This window comes from Taudactylus pleione, unplaced genomic scaffold, assembly GCF_031769625.1.
Source record: "Taudactylus pleione unplaced genomic scaffold, aTauple2 ptg000641l, whole genome shotgun sequence".
Lineage (NCBI taxonomy): Eukaryota > Metazoa > Chordata > Amphibia > Anura > Myobatrachidae > Taudactylus > Taudactylus pleione.
The window spans coordinates 219,663-240,254 of NW_028285043.1; the positions used below are offsets into that span (position 1 = coordinate 219,663).

A 20,592-nucleotide genomic window follows, 5' to 3' on the forward strand; every position below is an offset into this window, starting at 1 on the left:
TTGGTGGAAGAATATGTAAAAGGATACTTGTTTTATTCAGTTGGCACTGAGGTGTTTAATTGTGTCATTATTGCACTATTGTGTTTTTTTTTCTATACATGTTTACATGAAGGATTATTTGATATCTTACAAGAGGAAAGTGAAAGCACAGTGCCCATCAAAGAGTAATTCATTTCAGATATTCTTACTTATGTGCAGTGTTTTATAAGGACACTGTATATGTTTTGGGTCAGAAGGGTCACTGTTTATTATGTTTTGGGTCAGGCACTGCTTAGCGCTGAGAGTAGTTTTATTGTTTACAATCTTTTTGTTAACTATTAATGTTCACATTGGTCACTACTGCTGATATATTTCTTTAATATTTTAGTATTCAACATTAGTGGGTAATGTGTCCTTTTACAATAATTCTCTTTGTAACAGGCTGTTACAACAGACAAAATGTAGTGTAATCCATGATATTTTATAATACAGTGACCATTTACTAATTGGAGCAATAGTGCAAATATGATCATCATATAGAGTACTGATGCAATGCTGCTATGCATTAATTATATATAATCATGTAAGCTTGGATAGTTAATAAGAAATAAGGCCCCTGCATGGTGTTTGGTTGCAGACTAATCTACCAACTACTGATCAGTCCTGGATCGTTTTTCTACCACTTTGCAGCAACTCCCAAACCCTGCCGCTGTTTTGCATGGTCAAGTGTCATTTAAAAAGGAAACCAGCTGATATAATGGGTGTGTCAGTAGTCTCTTGTATTAGATGGAGCGAACCTGAGATTTGGGGCTAAAGTGATACTCACACGTGCAATCTTCTGCTGCTTGTCCTCCTCCACCGCTAGAAAGCTAGTACAGTAAATAGGAACTACTACTTTCTGAAGAGCAGCCAACAGTTCCCGCGCTTGTTTCCTCTGACTGCAAGGAAAGCAAGAATTATTTTATGTACCCGCATGACCATGTGTGCTTACCATTACTCTTTTGGTTATAAAGTATATTTTTACATGCTACTGATAGACAGAAAATGTATTATTAGAATCCGGATAAACTCACTTCAGGAGAACTACTGGCATAGGAATTGTTATAGTTGGAGCTCCTTTTCTTAGACATGTTTAATACTGATGTAAGAGTTGTGGAGGCTATAGGTGTTCCATAGTCTGTATGCAGCAGACACTATACACTGTAACCAGACTATAGTTACAGCCTTTGGTTCCAACACACTGCCAGGGTACCTGACCAACAGTTTTCCATGGGCCTTCACTGCTCTGAGATGCTGCACTTCCCCACACCTTATTACACAGATATAACTGTGGAGGAGTAAGTTATCCCACAAATACTCCAAAGTTATACTGATGTGTCCTCACTCGTCTTTGCTGCAGTCGTGCCCAACAGCCTTTCTCAGCACGCCTGGTCCCATGAGACTGTTAGTGCCGAGCGTCTTTTTTGCCATCTAGGTAGCAATGTGATGTGACTAGGATGCACCTTGACACACTACTGATTCAGTAATCGTGCTGAGAGAAAAAAAAAAAAAAAAATTGTGGGTCCCGGGGACAAAAAAAATCGGGGTCCTACTTCGCGGATTCTGGGTCCAATCACATTATGGGGGGTGAGGGCAGGCAGGAGTTGGAACAGTTCTGGGGGCAGGCGGTAGTTGGGGTAGAGCTGGGGGTAAAGGCAGAGAAAAGTTGGGGTAGAACTGTAGGTAAAGGTGCATAGGGCGGGCAGTGCTGGGGGTGAGTAAAGCGGGCAGTGCAGACAGTGTAAGTGACAGTGCTGCAAGGCAAAGAGGGAGCAAGGGTAGATAGCAGCTGGCGCAGTACTGGGGGGCAAAGAGGGGGTTATGGGGCTTTCTAACGAGGAGGGTATAGGCTGAGGCAAGGTGCGGGAGCAGCACCCTTGTTGGAAAAAGTAAATGGCTGATGGTGCAGTCTCAATGTCTGAATAATCCTGGATAAACAGTGTGGTTTACGCTCCTGGCGAGGCAAGTAATATAGTGGTCGCCGGCTTACGGATGAGTGGGTTCGGAGTTAAATCAGTCCCCAGATATCAGCGCTATTTGTGCTGTATTTAAGAGTACAACTGCAGAGGCTGCAGCGGGAGTGCTGTATTATGCAGCACCCTGACTCCCCCCTATATCTGCTTAAAGCAAATTATATGATTGGCAGCTTGTTACATGTTATAATCCATTTTGCAGTATTCCTAGCCCTAATGTCAACACTGCCAAGTGTATGTCACAGTAATCCTCTGGAGTGATATTTATAATGATTGCTATGTAGCAAGGTTTAGTATTGATTATTCAGGGCTGATCTTTACATTATGCCATAAGGCTGATCCTACTCTAGTGTGCTGTAAGCTCCAGTAAGCAGAGGCTGTAGAGGGATTGCTATTACCCATGGATACGTACCACTTACGGGCGGGCCGTTGGCTTCCATGTATCGGTTTATGCAGTGTCTTTGAAGTTACAGCTTGCTCGCAACTGCCGATCATCCCAAAATTCAGTGACCTGGCTGGTGGAGGATGGCCCGGGGGTGTCAGCAGACCTGAGCATGGAGGACACACCGTCAGCCCGCCTGCGAGGCGCAGGGAACTGGGAGCTGCTGAAGGTAAAATAGCGGCTCAGCTCCACCTCAAAGATCCGTGAGGAGAGGGGAGAGAGCCCAGCGGCGTCATGTGACGCAGGTCTCAGACACCAATTGGATGATGAGACGCTCCTGCCCGCGGTCATTGGTTGGGATACACTGATGTAAGTCACTGGGTCGGCAGCTGCGGCACACACACAGCGCGTCCTACAGGACCCATGGACTTTTAAAAACTAGGTCCCTTAGTGCCTGTTGAGCTTAAATATGCGCTATATTGCTTGCAATCACTGAATAATTTGATATGTAACACTTGTATATTGGTGTGCGACTGAGTCTCTCAATCAGCATGTGAAGTGCTACGATGCAGCCCCCGCAGCTTTTTCCATCTACACACAGATATACAAGTGTCACATATCAAATTAATCAACACAGTCTCCTGGTGTGACTTAGACGCATCTGTGCCAAAAAAAGAGACACTAGCAGAGATGCACAGGACCTGGCGGCTTACTCACGCCAACCATGTCGCGCTGCATGGCGTATTGAGCAAGGACACATCTGTATTCACACTATTGTGTAAATGTCATCATAATTAAGAAAAGCTGCTAAAGTTTACCTTTCACATTTCTTACAATTGTATGCCCACTTTGAACCAGGGGCAGTTATTCTGGAGCACAGTATGTGCGTATATATAAAGGAATGAAGGCAAGTTTTATTTTGTGGTGCAATGAAAGTTCTGGTTAAATACAGTACTGCCTTATCCTGGATATTAAAGCATTACCCCAAAAGGTCAATGAAATAGTTTCTATAATTAATTTGAACTAAAATTTTAACAATACAAATTAATACCAAATCCTACTGGAGTCTTCACAATCATTATTTTCTCCACCCATATAAGCATATTAAAGTGTATGTCCTAATTATGTGCTAGAATGTATGATGAAACATGCAGTTTTATTTTTTATGGATGCAGGGCACTGGTGTAAATGGCATGTACAGATCCCATGAATGTATTTCAATGTGCATTGCTTACCAGTGATGTAATACGTCATTCGTCAAATAAATAAGATGCAGGCGCAATTCAAAGTGTGCCCCTTCAGCTGTGATACGATTGCAGAGATGACCAGCCATAAGCTCACAGTGCTGAGGGGACTTTGCGTTGCTGAACATCCAATTCTTGCCAGCCTAGGGACACAACAGAAAATCTTTAAAAATGACATTGTCACTGTAAGTAAATCAGCCTTTTTTTCAGCAGTACATTAAAATCACACTGTGCTAGCCATTTTTTTTTTTTTTTAAGCGTTCCATTCATTCTATTATATCTTCAACAGTCTTTCTGCCTTCTGTTGATACAGCAGTGTTTAATTCAAAAAAAGATTACAAAGTTGTTTTAATGCAACAAAAAAAACAAACAATAACTTACCTTTGTTAACTCTCTTTCTTCGAAGTCCATAGGGAGACCATGGGGTGTAGGTGGTGGTTGAGGACCGGGCACCACACGGTTAAAGCTTTCAGCTCCTAGGAAGCACTGGTCCAACCCCCTAAACCCCCACCCCCGAACAAGAGGCACCTCAGTCCGTAACAAGCCAAAGGCCAGAGGAGGAAAAGATAGAAGACTGGTACATACAAGAATCACACACTCACGTAGAAGGAGACGGGAAACCGGTGACCAGAAACATAGCCCATATGAAGCCAGGTGCGTCAGGGCGGGTGCCCTGTGGACCCTATGGACTTCGAAGAAAGAGTTAGAAGTTTTACCATTACTCATTTTCTTCTTCAGGGTCCATAGGGCTCCACAGGGAGACCTTGGGGATGTCCCAAAGCAGTCATTTAAGGGTGGGGACGCTCCTGAGCTGAGAGGAGAATCCGGCGCCCAAATGAAGCATCCTGAGAGGCAAAAGGTATCAAAGGCATAAAACCTCTGAAATGTATGGACAGAGGACCACGTGGCCGCCTTACAAAGCTGTTCAGCTGAGGCGCCAGAGCGAGCTGCCCACGAAGGACCCACAGAACGAGTAGAGTGAGCAGTAACAGTAGCCGGTACAGGAAGGCCTGCTTGCGTGTAAGCCTGCGAGATAGTCTTTCGAAGCCATCTAGCCAATGTCCATTTGTTGGCTGGCCATCCCTTCTTGTGAAATCCATAGAGCACAAATAAGGAGTGATCTCCGAAGGGAATTGGTACGGTCCACGTATATCCTGAGGGCACGAACCACATCCAAGGAGGCCTCACCTGTCTGTCAATAGGTCTGGGGATTGAAAGGCCGGGACTACAATTTCCTCATTAATGTGGAAACTAGTAACTACTTCAGGAAGGAAACCTGGGCGAGTCTGAAGCACAGCCCTGTCCTGATGGAATATCAGAAATGGGGAGTGACAGGAGAGCGCCCCTAAATCTGACACCCTTCTGGCGGATGCCATAGCAAAAAAAAAAAAAAAAAGTCTTTGCTGTGAGCCACTTCAGTTCCACAGAATCCAGGGGTTCTAACGGAGGACCCTGGAGGGCATGAAGCACTACTGTCAAATCCCATGGAGGGACAAAAGGGAGGTTGTATATGGAGGAAGGTGTGGACATATGGAAGTGGAGCAAGTCTACGCTGGAACCAAATGGATAGAGCAGAGACATGCACTTTCAGTGAGGCCAGGCAAAGTCCAAGGGCCAATCCAGCTTGAAGGAAGGCCAGGACTCTGGAAATCCTAAACACTTGGGGGTCGTAGCTTCTGGTACGACACCATTGGAAATATGTATGCCACACTCTGTAGTAGATCCAAGCAGAGGCTGGCTTGCGCGCTCTGAGCAAAGTTTTGACTACAGAGCTAGAGAATCCTTTGGACCTCAGGAGGGATGTCTCAAGAGCCACGCCATCAAAGACAGACTACTCAGGTCCGGTTGATGAGCCAGCAGGAACGGAGTGTCGATGGAGAGACTCCGAAAATCTGAGTACCAATGACGTCTGGGCCAAGCTGGAGCCACCAGCAGGACTGTGCCTCCGTCTTGTTTGAACTTCCGAAGAACTTGAGGAAGGGAGACTAGAGGGAAGAGGTACGCAAACTGGAAGGTCCACTTCACTGATACTGCGTCTACAAAGGTTGCCTCGGCATCTCTTGTTCTGGACGTGTACACTGCCAGTTTGTGATTGTGTCGGGAGGCCATGAGGTCCATCTGCTCACAAGAAGTTGAAAAACCTCTTTGTGAAGAGACCATTCCCCGGGTTGCACATAGTGATGGCTGAGGAAGTCTGCTTCCCAATTGAGAACTCCAGGAATGAACACCGCAGAGATGGCCGGAAGGTGACCCTCGGCCCATGTCAGAATGCATGACACTTCTGCCCGACTTAGAGTGCCTCCTTGATGGTTAATGTAAGCCACTGTTGTGGCATTGTCCAACTGTACCTGTACAGGTTTCCCGTGAAGCATGTACTTGGCCAGTATGGGGACCCTGTAGACAGTTTGAAGGTCCAATATGTTGATTAGCAGGGTTGAATTCGACCGAAGTCCAGCGACCCTGAAAAAGGAGTGTGTCTATAGCCACAAAGAGAGGGACAGAGAGAGTACCATTGTCTGAGCTTTGTTCCGATGAGGTAACCCGTTCCACCAGGAGAGGATCAGCCTTTGCAAAGGCCTGGAATGGAACTTCAAATACTCCACCATATCAAAGGTGGACACCGTGGATCGACACCCGGCGACTGTGGAGACATCTGCGCACTCATAGTTGAAGTGTGGAGATCTTGTCTGATGCCAGAAAGATTCTCTGAACCTGAGAATCCAGCAGGGCTCCGGGATAAATCATTCGCTGTGAGGGATTCAGGGAGAACTTTTTCCAGTTGATTAGCCATCTGTGCTTGTGAAGGAAAGCAATGGTTAGCCGTAGATGGCGGTGAAGCACTTCTAGGGATCCTGCTAAGAGCAGGAGGTCGTCCAGATATGGTAATAGTTGGACACCGTGACCACGCAGGTGGGTCGCAATGATAGCCATAATTCTGGTAAACACCCATTGAGCTGTGGATAGTCCGAAGGGCAGAGCCTGAAATTGGAAGTGTTGCTGTAGTATAGCAAACCAGAGATATCGCTGATGTGAGGGCGCTATAGGTACGCGTCCTGAATATCCAGAGATACCATAAAATCCCCAGGCTCCATAGCTAGGATGATAGAGTGTAGGGTTTCCAGCCTGAACCTGGGTACCCTGAGGAATTTGTTCAGGGATTTGAGGTTGAGGATAGGCCGATGAGACCCATTCGTCTTCTGAACCAGAAAGTGTGGAATAGTAACCGGTCCCCAGCTGAGATAGCGGGACTGGCACAATTACCCCTGCTTGCAGCAAAGACTGTATGGCTTTCTGGATTTGCAAGGTCTTGCTTAGGTCTGAAGGAGGGCCTTTGTAGAAAAACTGTTGGGGTGGCAGTCAAAGAAATGAGAGGACGTACCCATGAGAGAAGTCTTTTCTTACCCATGCATCCGTGGTGGTTTGACACCAGCACTGGGCAAACTGAAGAAGTCGGCCTCCCACTCTGGGATCCCCCATAGGGAGGCCCGTCCAGTCATGCCGAGAGCTTATCCTCGGATTTTGAAGCAGGGCGTCTGGTGGTCCAGGCCTGCTTGGTCCTGGGCTTGGCGGCCCTAGAGGAAGCAGACTGCCTAGGAAAGGACTAGGTTTAGGTTTTCCTTGAGGATGAAAGGACCTAAAAGATGTAGTCCAAGGCTTTGCAGTAGTAGTTGCTGAATGCAGAAATGCAGTTTTTGATGCAATCTTGTCAAGGTCTGGGCCAAACAATATCTCCCCATTGTAGGGTAACACTTCTAGGCCTTTCTTGGAGTCCGCGTCTGCCTTCCATGAGCGTAGCCACAGGGTACGGCGGGCAGATACTGCCGTGGCCGAGACTCTGGAGGTTAGGAGACTGGCATGTAATATCGCTTCTCGAATACAAGAAGCTGCATCTCGAATGTGAGCAATGAAAGACATCTGATTCCCAGAAGCATCTGAGGGAAAAAAAGAGTCTTCAAGTGCGTCAGCCTAGATCTCTATAGCTTTAGCCAGCCATGCAATAGCCATGGTCGGACGGGCAACAGCCCCTGAAAGAGTATATCGATTTAAGGCAGGATTCAACCTTTCTATCCCTAGGGTCCTCCAAAGAGGATACTGTAGGGATAGGTAACCTAGCGCTTTTAATTAAATGCGTAACATGCGAATCTACTGCAGGGGGGAGTCTCCCATTTTGAACAGTAAGCTGCAGGAAATGGGTAACAGGTGGTCAGACATTTTTGGGGCTGAAACCTCTTACCAGGCGTCTGCCAGGCTGCCGCCATGTGTTCAGCTAATTGATCCGATACAAGGAATTCTGCTGATGCCACTTTGTCATTTAAACAGTGGGTGCTTTGAGTTAGGGGCTGGCTCGTCATCTTCTATTAGTAAGATGGATCTAACAGATCGCACCAAGGCAGGAATATTAATTTTAGACTGACTCATCCCCCCCCGGAGGAGAGTCAGTGTTAAGAGAGAACAGCATATTCTGTCTCCTCAGATGACACTTCAGAATCTGAGAGCTGCGTGGACTGTGAAGAAAACACAAAATGCTTAGAAGGCTTACTGGGTAGGGGCTTCTCACCCTGCAAAATAGTTCAAAAGGCTATAGAGGTAGCCACCAGACTCTGTACCAGGCTAGAGAATATGTCTACCTATGGAGGGGGCACAGGAGGTACCTGTATAGCCTGAACCTGTTGTGGCAACCCCAGAGAGGGAATCACAGCCTGTTGTGGTAGCCCCATAGGGGGAATTACAGTCGGTACTGCTAGGCGGTCCACAATAGTAGCCAACACCTGAGAAAAGCAAGCCCAGAGGGGCTCTTGTGCAAGAGCTGGGGGGTCTGATGGGCCTGGTGGAGTATAACATTTAACACATAACCCATCTTGTATCAAATCCTCCTCACTTAAGCCTGCAGCACATAATTTGCATGATAGTAGTATGGGTGCAGATGCTTGCTTGCTACTCTTGCCTTTGCTAGACATAGCTGTACAGTAGTATAGCGTTCCCGCTAGGCTGTTTTAGCGGGGCGCGGCGCCCTGCCCTCCTTCTGGAGGGCAAAAAGCACCCTGCCCTCCAGGAGGAGGGCAAAAAGCGCCCTGCCCTAACAGCCTGCGGGAGCCGTTCTCACCCGCGGGACGCAGTGTCCCGCGGGTGGACAAACATGTGGTGACCCGGTCACCGCCGGAGAATAGACGCCGGGCGCATGCGCCCGGCATCTATTCTCTCTTTCTGCAGCGCTTGGGGGCTGCCCGGCATGTCCGTAAGCACCGGGCACGCCCCCAAGTATGCCGAAAAGGGGACGCGTCTTATAGACACGCCCCCTTTTCATAACCACAACCCCTTTTCGGACGCGCGCGCACAAGATTGCCCTCTCTAGCTCCGGCGCCCTGCCTGCCGCCGGAGCTAGAGGGAACACTAGTAGTATAGCACACAATATGGCACTGGGTATAATGCAACCACTGGGTATGTAGGATACAAGTAGCAATGCAATATACTGATCCTGTCTTAGGCTTGGGCAACCTGCAGGAGCGCACAGCACAAATATGGCACTGTGCAGTAACAAACTGTATGTGACAACCCTCACCAATACATTTATTGTAGAGATGTGAGGTACTGGGAAAAATCCTGAATACACATGTACAGTATGTTAGTGCAAAGTCAGAAAAAAAGGGAAAATATGAGATATGGTAAGAACTTACCCTTGTTATCTCTATTTCTACGAAGTCCATAGGGTTCCACAGGATACCTTGGGGTATAGGTGTGACGTCAGTCGCAGGGCACCAAAGAGTTAAGCTTTCAGCCTCCCAGGATGCACTAGGTCCCCCTCCTATACCCCGCCCCCGGGCCAAGGCACCTCAGTTAGTTACCAAGCCATAGGCCGGAGGAGGAGAAGGAAGAGAGAGAACAAAGATCTGGACACATACAAGAATCACATTCTCACCAGAGGGAGACGGAAAACCGGTGACCAGAGCAAAGCCCATCTGCAGCACAGGTGCGACAGGGCGGGAGTCCTGTGGAACCCTATGGACTTCGTAGAAATAGAGATAACAAGGGTAAGTTCTTACCATATCTCATATTTTCTACTTCAGGGTCCATAGGGTATCCACAGGATACCTTGGGGATGTCCCAAAGCAGTATCCTTTAAGGGTGGGGACGCTCCTGTGCAGAAAGGAGAATCCGCCGCCCGAAGGAAGCATCCTGAGAGGCGAAGGTGTCAAACCTGTAATACCTCACGAAGGTATGGACAGAAGACCACGTAGCAGCCTTGCAGATCTGAACTGCCGAGGCACCACGTCGAGCTGCCCACGAAGGACCCACAGACCTAGTGGAATGAGCCTTCAGAGAAGGAGGGACCGGTAGGTCTTCATGAAGATAAGCTTCAGAAATAGCCATACGGATCCAGGCTGCCAAAGTTTGCTTTGAAGCAGGCCAACCCTTTTTACGGAAGCCATAGAGGACAAACAAAGCGTCCGACTTCCTAAACGAAGAAGTGCGGTCAACATAAGTCCTTAAGGCCCGCACAACATCCAAAGAGGCCTCACCCACGGAAAGACCCGGTGAGTTAAAGGCCGGAACAACTATTTCCTCGTTAACATGAAACTGGGAAACAACTTTGGGAAGAAACTCGGGCCGAGTGCGGAGCACTGCCCTGTTCCCATAAAAAACCAAGAAAGGGGGTCTACAAGAAAGAGCCCCTAACTCAGAAACACGTCTGGCCGAAGCAATGGCCAGAAGGAAAACAGTCTTAGCTGTTAGCCATTTAAGATCCACTGAGCCCAGTGGTTCAAACGGCGGTCCTTGGAGAGCCCTCAGGACCACAGCCAAATCCCAAGGCGCCACAGGTGGAACAAAGGGCGGCTGAATGCGGAGAACACCCTGCATAAAGGTGCGCACATCCGGGATTGTAGCAATCCTACGGTGAAACCAGACAGATAGGGCCGAAACCTGTACCTTCAAAGAAGCAAGGCGAAGCCCATGATCTAGTCCCTCTTGTAGGAAGGCGAGAATCCGAGACAGACGAAACTCCCGCGGTGCATAACCTCCCGGTCGACACCACTGGAAGAACGTATGCCACACGCGATGGTATATCCTCGCGGAAGACGGTTTCCGAGCTCGTAACATGGTACGCACCACAGAGCTGGAAAACCCCCGGGACCTCAGCATGGCCGTCTCAACAGCCACGCCGTCAAAGACAGCCGAGTCAGGTCCGGGTGAAGGCAAGGACCCTGAGACAGAAGGTCCGGTCGTAGCGGCAACCGCAGAGGACTGTCCACGGACAGACCCTGAAGGTCTGAGAACCAGTGCCGTCTGGGCCACGCGGGAGCTATCAACAGGAGCGTCCCTCCTTCCTGTTTGAATTTCCGGATTACCCGTGGAAGAAGGGAGACCGGAGGGAACAGGTATGCGAACCGGAACGTCCACCGGACGGACAGAGCATCCACCAGAGACGCCCCTTCGTCTCTTGTGCGAGACCCGTACACCGGCAACTTGTTGTTGTGCCGGGACGCCATGAGGTCGATTTCTGGAAGACCCCACCTGTCCACCAGTAGTTGAAAAACGTCCGGGTGCAGGGACCATTCCCCCGGATGAACGTCCTGGCGACTTAGAAAGTCCGCCTCCCAATTTAGCACTCCCGGGATGAAGACCGCTGATATGGCCGGAAGATTGCGCTCCGCCCAAACCAGGATCCGAGAGACCTCTACGAGAGCCGCCCGACTGCGAGTTCCTCCTTGCCTGTTTATGTAGGCCACGGTGGTAGCGTTGTCCGACTGGACCTGCACCGGGCGACCCTGGAGAAACCGCTGTGCCTGCTGGAGAGCATTGAAGACCGCACGGAGTTCCAAGATATTTATTGGAAGCTCCGCTTCTGTCGGCGTCCACCTGCCCTGGAACAAGTGTGGACCCGAAACTGCTCCCCAGCCCCGAAGACTGGCGTCCGTTGTCAACAGGACCCAAGTTGGAACCCAGAACGGACGTCCCTTGTTGAGGTGGGTCGTCTGTAACCACCACGCAAGGGACAGGCGAACCTCCTGGGTGAGCACAATCGTCTGGAACTTCAGAGACTGAGGCAGCCCGTTCCACTTGGACAGGATCAGGTGCTGCAGAGGTCTGGAGTGAAACTGGGCGTATTCCACCATGTCGAACACCGACACCATGGAGCCCAGTAACCTCATCGCCGAGTGTAAGGACACCCGGCGGCTGTGCAGACAACTGCGCACCCTTGACTGTAAAGCAGAGATCTTGTCCTCCGTCACGAAGATCCTTTGCTGTCCCGAGTCCAATAAGGCTCCAAGATGCAGAATCCTCCGAGACGGGATTAGAGGGGACTTCTGCCAGTTGATTAGCCAGCCGTGCCGTTGCAGCAGTGCAATGGTCAGGTCCAAGTGGCGTAACAGGAGCTCTGGAGATCCTGCCACCAATAACAGGTCGTCCAAATACGGCAACATGCGGACTCCCTGCAGCCGCAGAGAAGCCGCCATGACCGCCATCACCTTGGTGAAAACACGTGGTGCTGTTGCCAGGCCAAAAGGTAACGCCCGAAACTGGAAGTGGTCGCTGCGGATTGCAAACCTGAGGAACTGTTGATGGCGCAAAAGAATAGGGACATGCAGGTAAGCGTCCTGTATGTCCAATGACACCAAGTAGTCCCCAGGTTCCAGCGCCAGAATGATGGACCGTAGGGTCTCCATCCGAAACTTCGGGACCCGCAAAGACTTGTTGAGTGCTTTGAGGTTGAGAATCGGACGATATGACCCATTGGGTTTCTGTACCAAAAATAGATTTGAATAGAAACCCTGGCCCCTCTGGGAGAATGGAACAGCCACTATAACTCCAGCCTGGAGCATAGTGTGCAATACCTTCCGCAGCTCCGTAGCCTTGTTCCGGTCTGATGGGAGACCCGTGGTGAAGAAGCGAGCCGGGGGTCTGTGCCGGAAGGAGAGGGCGTATCCGTGGGAAACCACCTCCAGAACCCAAGTGTCTGTCGTAATGGTCGACCAACACTGGGCGAACTGTAGCAGGCGGCCTCCCACCCTGGGATCCCCCAAAGGGAGGCCCGGACCGTCAGGCCGCAGGCTTGTCATCTGGCTTGGGGGCCGGACGTCTGGTACTCCATGCCTGCTTCCGGGGCTTGACCGATTTCTTAGGGCCAGCCTGTCGAGGAAACAACTGTGGTTTGGGCCTGCCCTGGGCCCTAGATGACCGAAAGGACGATGGTCCCGAACCAGAAGGAGCAGCGGCCGACGGGAGACAAGCAGATTTGGCTGCCGCCAGCGTGGCCACAATCTTATCCAGATCCGGACCGAAGAGAACTTCTCCGGTAAACGGCAACGCTTCCAGACCCTTCTTGGAATCTGCGTCCGCCTTCCAGGATCGCAGCCACAAGGTGCGACGAGCAGCTACCGCTGCTGAAGAAATTCTAGACACCAGAGTACTAATGTCTAGAGCCGCCTCGTTGATGTAGGTGGCCGAATCACGGAGATTGCCAATCAACTCCGCCTGTTCGGCCGGACAGTCGGATTCAAAAGAAGCCTCTAATGAATCCGCCCAGCGCTCCATCGCTCTGGCAACCCAGCAAATGGCCATAGCCGGCCGTGCTGCCCCCCCTGCAAGGGAATAAGCGGACTTCAGGCAGATTTCTACCTTGCGGTCCGTAGCATCCTTAAGGGAGGACATGGATGGCATCGGCAATGTGGCACTACGGACAAGACGGGTCACGTGAGAATCCACCTGTGGAGGGGATTCCCACTTAGCAAAATAATTATCCGCGAACGGATAAGCCACCGCCAGGCGTCTCTGCGGCTGGTATCTTTTGCCAGGTTGTTTCCACGCCTCCTCTAAATGGTCCACCAACTGACCCGAAAGAGGAAAGACTGTGGCATCGCCCTTCACATCTTTGAAAAAGGCATACTTAGATTTAGCCGCTGGGGGAACTTCGTCCTCAATCACCAAGGCTGTGCGGACCGCCCGAATAAGTCCAGGAATATATACTTTGGACTTCGCATCAGCGTCCTTAGTATGGAGAGGTTCCTGATCGTAAGGATCCAGAATCTCCCCATCATCAGACGTCCCTTCGTCATCCTCATAAGGAGCGGACAGAGACGCCACCAGCCTTTTATGAGGCCGCATCACAGACTCCCCTTGCAACACATCCGACAAGTGCTGTACAGAACTCGTCAGGGAGTTAACCCACGCTGGCTCCTGAGAACCCGGGAGCGGGGAAATAGGGAGACTGTGGGGTACCACCAATTGTCGTGGGAACCCCTGCATGGGTGACAACACCACAGACTGCTGGGACAAATTCATCGGAGTAAACGCGGGCTGCGGAGCTAACTGGCCCACTAAAGCTGTTAACGCCTGAGCGAAACAAGCCCAGGGCGGCTCCTGTACCGGTGCTGTAACCGTAATAGGCCGCGCCATGGACAAACACTGCCGGCAAAGGCCCTCCGCGCTACCCTCCCCCTCCGCTAACGGTACTTTGCACGTGGTACACTGTAGCCGGAGGGGAAAATCACTTTCAGACATGATGGCACCACGTATGTGACCTCTCTCACCAATTAAGTATTAAATAGGCGAGAGACCACCCTGCAGCACCGCACCACAAGGGCTTTAGCAGAAGAACAGGGACAGTAATAAAGCTGACAGTTTAGAGAAGAAAAGTTACAGGCAGCGCTAGCACAGTCACATACAATGCAGAGAAATAACAATTCCTGCACTAACAGCGCTGATCACTCAACTACACAGACACAGGGCCTGGTAGGACACAGCGCTGCATACACAGACCTGAGCCACAGCGGAGGAGAGGTATGCGGGGGGACCCAGACCACGATGCTTCCATCCAGCGCTTCCAGCAGCGTTCACCATGCGTTCTGGAGAAGATGGCCGCCGAGGAGCAGAGAGGAGGCTGGCCTGGGGGAGGAGCGCTGCCACAGGACCAGTCGGCAGCATGCAGAGAGGGCTGTGTGCAGCGGGGGAGGCGCCGGCTGTGAGACAGGGAAGGCGCGCTCCCCTGGCATGCATTTAACCCCTGGGACGCCGCAGCGCTACCGCTCTGCTGCGGTCCGCTGTCCCAGGGGGTAGTGGAAGCGCAGGTTGGTCGCCTGGCTCCACGCTGTAGCCAGTCCCCAGGGAGCCCCCTGCCTGGGGACTTAGGACCATGTGATCAGCGGGGACCCACCGCGGGACCCCGCTGCTTACCTCTGTCCCCCTTGAATCCGGCCATGGTCCGGAGCATCTGGGGTCACCGCTAGCTGTGACCCCAGACGCCCACCAGCATCCCCGGATCAGTACCGGCGTTCTGGTACCGGCGGGGTGTAGGGAAGACAGCATGGACGTCAGGACTGACTGTCCATGCTGTTCATCCAGATGTGCAGCCACAGCTGCATGAAGAAAAAGCTTCAGGGGCTCTTCTAGCCCCCACTCCAACAGGTGCACCCGACTCCGGCCGGGCACCAAACTAAACTGAGGTGCCTTGGCCCGGGGGCGGGGTATAGGAGGGGGACCTAGTGCATCCTGGGAGGCTGAAAGCTTAACTCTTTGGTGCCCTGCGACTGACGTCACACCTATACCCCAAGGTATCCTGTGGATACCCTATGGACCCTGAAGTAGAAAGAGATATATACTGACAGTATAGAGAAATAAACAGACAAGTCACATACAATGCAGAAATACAATATAACTGCAGAATGGCCCTACAGATTCTGTGGTCAGTGACTCAACATCTGGTAGGCTATAGCGCTACATAACCTGACTCCAGGGAGAGGTATGTAGGGGGACCGGACCCTGCGTTTCCCTGAGAGAGCTGTGGCTGAGCCTGGGGAAAATGGCCGCCGGAGACCTCTGAGGGGGCGTGGTGTGAGGAGGAGAGCAGTTCAGGGAAGCAAGACCTCAGAGGAATGGCGCCCTGAGCTGAGGGGCCGCTTTAATGTGGATAGCTGACCCCCCCATGCTGATTGTTTACCCACTGGGACGCTGGACTCCCGCTCCATCTGTACCCTGGTGGTCTAGTGGATCACTTTGGACAAAGGCTGTGTTCACTCTCAGCACCTCCGGTCTGTCCACTGAGACCAGAGATGACTGTCATCCGCGGGTCACCGCAAGCGATGACCTGTCTTACCTGTCCCCTTGCGTCCGGGCTGCAGTCTGGGTGCGTCAGCGGGGCCGGCTAGCGAGGAGACCACGATGCCCGCCGAAATTCCCAGCCAAAGCTGGCGTTGCGGCTCCCGGAGGGGTGACGGAAAGTGGCAGCGCAGTCGTCCTGTGGACAGCCTGTTGCTGCACGCTCAGCAGGAAACATTCAAAAAAGTTTTAATAAATCAAATCATAAAATAATAGCATTTTTGCGCTGTATAATGGTGACCCGACTCTGACCGGGCACCGACGAAACTGAGGTGCCTCTGGCTCGGGGGCGGGGTATAGAGAGTTGAACCAGTGCATCCTGGGAGCTGAAAGCTTTAACTGTGTGGTGCCCGGTCCTCAACCACCACCTACACCCCAAGGTCTCCCTGTGGAGCCCTATGGACCCTGAAGAATATATGTAAATGTGCGCATTAGGCATTTATTATTATTTCCCTTATTTAAAGACATCTAAAACTCATAGAAACAAGGACAGCTCCAATACAGGCCACAATCTGCAATAGCCCAGTGTCTGAGGAGCCAACACAAGGGAGAAGTCTAATCAACCAGAAATTATAATTGACTGGATCATTGTTGGAAAATGTAAGACAGAAATGTATTTACTTACAGATATGGCATCCTTTGTACACGTGTCAATGATCGGCTGTAGCAAGTTATCAAACTCTGTCATATCCAGTTGAGTTTCATCACGCAGTTTCTGCATTTGCTGCTCAATGGCATGTACTAGTGCAGTTGAGATTTGCTCCTGAAAGGCAGAGGAGAGATAGACAGACATATATATATATATATATATATATTTATTTTTTATATACATACATACACATTACACACACACCTGGCAACAAGTATATATTAGTGTTCACTCTACGTGTTGATCAGTAAGGAGGGCATATTTAAATTTTGAAGGACAAAATTTAAAAACATGATGTACCACTACAGTAGCTGTAGCGATACATTAGGTATAAAATTTTGCCCTTGAAAATTTTAATATGCCCTCCTTACTGATCAGCACCCTGCACATAGAGTGGAGATATATTATATACACACACACAGTAATATCTAATTTTTCTAACTAATTTAGATTGCAGACAAATCAGACCAATACCTGTCTCGTGGTAAGGAGTTGCTGTTCTTGTTGTTGCATGCTCCACTGGCTTTGCTGAATAAGTTCCTCTAGGACAGTTGCCCCCTGTGGGGGTGGCACCAACGTAGGGGGCATAGGCAGATCTGGTGGGGGAATTGTGGCGATCGGAGGCGTGGGTTCTAAGTCCTGAGTTTGCTTGCAAACCACTGAATTGGACGGAAAGCAAAGACAATTGAAAGCAATAAAAACTACCAACCCATTCTTATAAAATAAAAATAAGTGAAACCCTGAACTAAAATATGTCCACAACAATCCAAAGAATAACAATATGTGCTATGCTAGAAAAAGGGAAGGAAATCCTGACTATCCGCTCCTCAAAGAGTGGAACCACACTGAAGAAATCCATGAATTAAAAGAGGAGCAATCTATAAAAAGGTATAATCTGAAGGAAGATGAAACAAAATACACCTGTAATAATATACATACTGCTATACCAAGTGATACCATATGGATTTCTATTACTTTTCCAGATGTTTATAGACTGCAATATCATTTATTGAAATGAAGACTGGATACAAAATGCATAGGCCTTCTAACACAGGGCATGTATGACACATCAGGTGCAAAACTCAACATTTGTATAGTAATATAACCATGCAAAGAAGCTGGTGGTTTCCCTGACAAAATGCATAAAAAAATAAAGTTCTAGCATATATAAAAATAATCAGCAACTTAATAAAGAATACAGAATAGAATCACTACACAAAAGCATCCATTTTTCAGAAACATTAGACATACACTGCAGTTGTTCCATAGAAAGTTTACACTTGTAGTAGCTGTAGTACTCTCCGCCAAACAGGAATGAAAACTTTGGGTTTTCTTTCTGCTTCTCCATGGTCATGTTCTCAAATTCAGGCCCATTTCTAGCCACAAACTGTGCTAGCTTGTCAATTACATTACGAAGCTCCTGGTCTATAGAAATAATAAATAAAAAAATATAAGTACGATGTGCATTCCTTGTTCACCAATTTCAATAGCTCTATGCTCTCACAAGCTTATTTACATGTATAGCAACATAACATAAAGTGCTATTTAGACTTGAAATGAAATAAATTATACTGGACTCAAATGTGGATGAATACAGGCATTGCTGATGACCCACCAATACCACCACAAAGCATAGAAAATACACAAGGCAGGGTGGACACCATTATGTAGATACAGTATAAGGAATTTGTCAGTCACATCAAGAAACCAATAGCAAAATTATCACATATGGGCATCCGAATAAATAACACCGAAAAAATGTTTGCCACGTGTAATATTGGCATTACGCTCCTGAAATACACAAGTCCAGTCATTCAACTGTCAATCACCAGCTTTCACAATAGTGGGGAAAAAAAGTCAGAGAATTATTAAACATTAGGTTACTTTGTCATCCTTCTACTTACAAAGGGACACCAGAAAAAAAATACAAGCAGGCAAAGACATAAGGCTTGAGCCATTTAAATTAGGATGCTAGATTTTAAATTAAGATATAGGTGCTGTAGATCCCCCACCCCCATTATTCTGGACATAATTACATTGTAACAAAAGTAAACTATAATCTGACATTACACTCTATTTTCCAGAAAATTTTAGAAACATATTCCTCCTAGTAGCTTACAACCATCTACCCCACCAACTCTAACTAGTGATAACGAATTTATCTAAGTGTTTAGATTGGGATATTGTAAGTTTATATTGAGCACTGTGCACCTTTACTATTCCTAGTAATGACACTGGCATATAATTATGCTGTAGCTCTAACACACCAGACACAAAAAGATAAGGTCTCGCTATCACCAGTATTATTCACACGGGCCTCTATGTGCAAAGGTAAAATATACAAATCCCACAGCAAGTATTTGCACGTATGCGGTCTCTCACCGTCGGGGGGCAGGGGAACCTCCATGGCTGGGAGTCACTGCGGCCTGCTGCGCCGAGCCTGACCTCACACCACCACCACTCGCCACCTATACTCGCACCGGAAGCGTCGCAAAACATGATCTCGCCAAACGGCCCATTACTCTGACAGCAAAACATAGCCTGGGCTTTTGCCGGTGACGATACAATTGTGCGCCGGAAGCACTGAGGCAGCCATATTGGTAAGTCCTCGCGTGTTTCTTTTCGGTTGACCTTAAGGACCTGGAAATGACGTTAGGTGAGGGCGGAAGTGCTGTTTCATGAAGAAATGTGTTCGCTCGCCATGCTTCGGGCACGGTAGCTCGCTTCCCTCGCATTATGTTTATATTCCCTCTCTTAGAGAGCCGGCCCTAGACAATTTGGTGCCCTAGGCAATATTTTGGCTGGGAAGATTTTGGCCTTATATATATAGATGTACACATGCAAACGGGCGGTGACACCGGTCTCAAATTAATTGACATCACACCACACTGATGCTGTAATGGAACGTTCAAGTGCTTTATTGCACTTTTGTCAAGCAAAATGCTGCGCTGCATGAGCGTTGAATGAGCCATTACATCATATGTAAGAGACAAGGCGGAAGTCAATGACGGACTCCCCTAGTCTTCAGCAATCACTAATGGCGGACTCCAGAGCATTTTAACAGAAATGCCAGTCTGACAGAACCATATATACACACACATAATATATACACATACATTTACACATATGTACATATATACACACAAATTTAAATATACACATGCTGTATATACATATATGCACATACATATATTTTGGTAATGTATATATACATACATACTGTATATATATATAGATAGATAGATAGATAAATATACACACATCTATTACAGCGGCACCCGTCGGATTTCTTTTAAAGAACCTAAATTCCACACTTAAGATTTCAACGTTTTGAGTATATCAGTAATGAATGATGAAGGGTTGAAAATAAATATACTCGAAACGTTGAAATCTTAAGTGTGACGTCACAGAGCTGTGATGGGTGGGGGGTGTTGTGTAGGAGCCATAATGGGGGGGCTGGATAGAAACTTTGGGGAGGGTGAGACAGAGCTGCAATGGTGGGGGTAGAGGGGGATCAGGATGGAGCTGTGATGAGGGGGGGCACACAGGCTGAGAGGTGGCAGGGTCAGAAAGAGATGGCAGAGCCAAGCATGGAGGAGACAGTTAAACTAGTGCATATACATATACACACACATTATATATATATATATATAATTTAACACAACATATAAAAAATAACTACAATTAGTGAAATCCTCAGTCAGAGTCAGTCAGTGCCTTTTACCAGGGAACTGCAGGACACCTAGGTCACAAGCAGTAGCAGCCAATAGGTTGTCCCCGATCATCCTAAGCAGCCCTTCAGCAGCTAGTTAACTCAGCCTCAATCACGATCTAAAGGCCGCCTTCCCGGAGCTGAGCATGGCTGCTGCAGCTGTTCAGAACTATGGTGGGGCAGTGCTTGTCACACGGCATAAGGTCACGGCGCATGGAAGGCGCAGAGAAACTGCGAGTGTGCGGCGAAGGGAGGGCTTATGCAGCCTTCCACTGCGCCACCATCAACAAATTTGTTATGCCGGGTAGTGATACATTCAACCTAGAGCGGGCGGTGGTGGGGGGATGGGTTAGGGGTTGCGGTTTGAGTGGGTGGGGCCTCTGGCAGCTGCTGCCAAACTGAACAGGAGAAAAAGTTTTCCTGTCTCCAGTGCAGCACAGTGGTTGTGGTGGGCTTATTTTGATATGGGGCCTGGAGCTGCAGCTCCACCCAGCCCATTGAGAAGCTCATTCTGACCTGGC

The 20,592-nt window shown here is 48.9% G+C and overlaps 1 protein-coding gene across 1 annotated transcript in view; it reads right to left on the reverse strand.

Moving 5' to 3' along the window:
• Positions 1 to 18,929, reverse strand: part of LOC148479044 (calcium homeostasis endoplasmic reticulum protein-like) — a 55,279-nt gene extending 36,350 nt beyond the window's left edge. Inside the window, exons 1-6 of the mRNA XM_088455009.1 lie at positions 18,742 to 18,929; positions 17,611 to 17,784; positions 16,834 to 17,018; positions 16,336 to 16,473; positions 3,609 to 3,760; positions 806 to 917 (exon numbers count right to left, since the gene is read on the reverse strand). Of these exons, the coding sequence (XP_088311135.1) occupies positions 806 to 917; positions 3,609 to 3,760; positions 16,336 to 16,473; positions 16,834 to 17,018; positions 17,611 to 17,784; positions 18,742 to 18,766 (786 nt within the window). The 5' untranslated portion in view covers positions 18,767 to 18,929. The remainder of the gene's footprint in view (positions 1 to 805; positions 918 to 3,608; positions 3,761 to 16,335; positions 16,474 to 16,833; positions 17,019 to 17,610; positions 17,785 to 18,741) is intronic.
• Between the last annotated feature and the right edge of the window lie 1,663 nt (positions 18,930 to 20,592).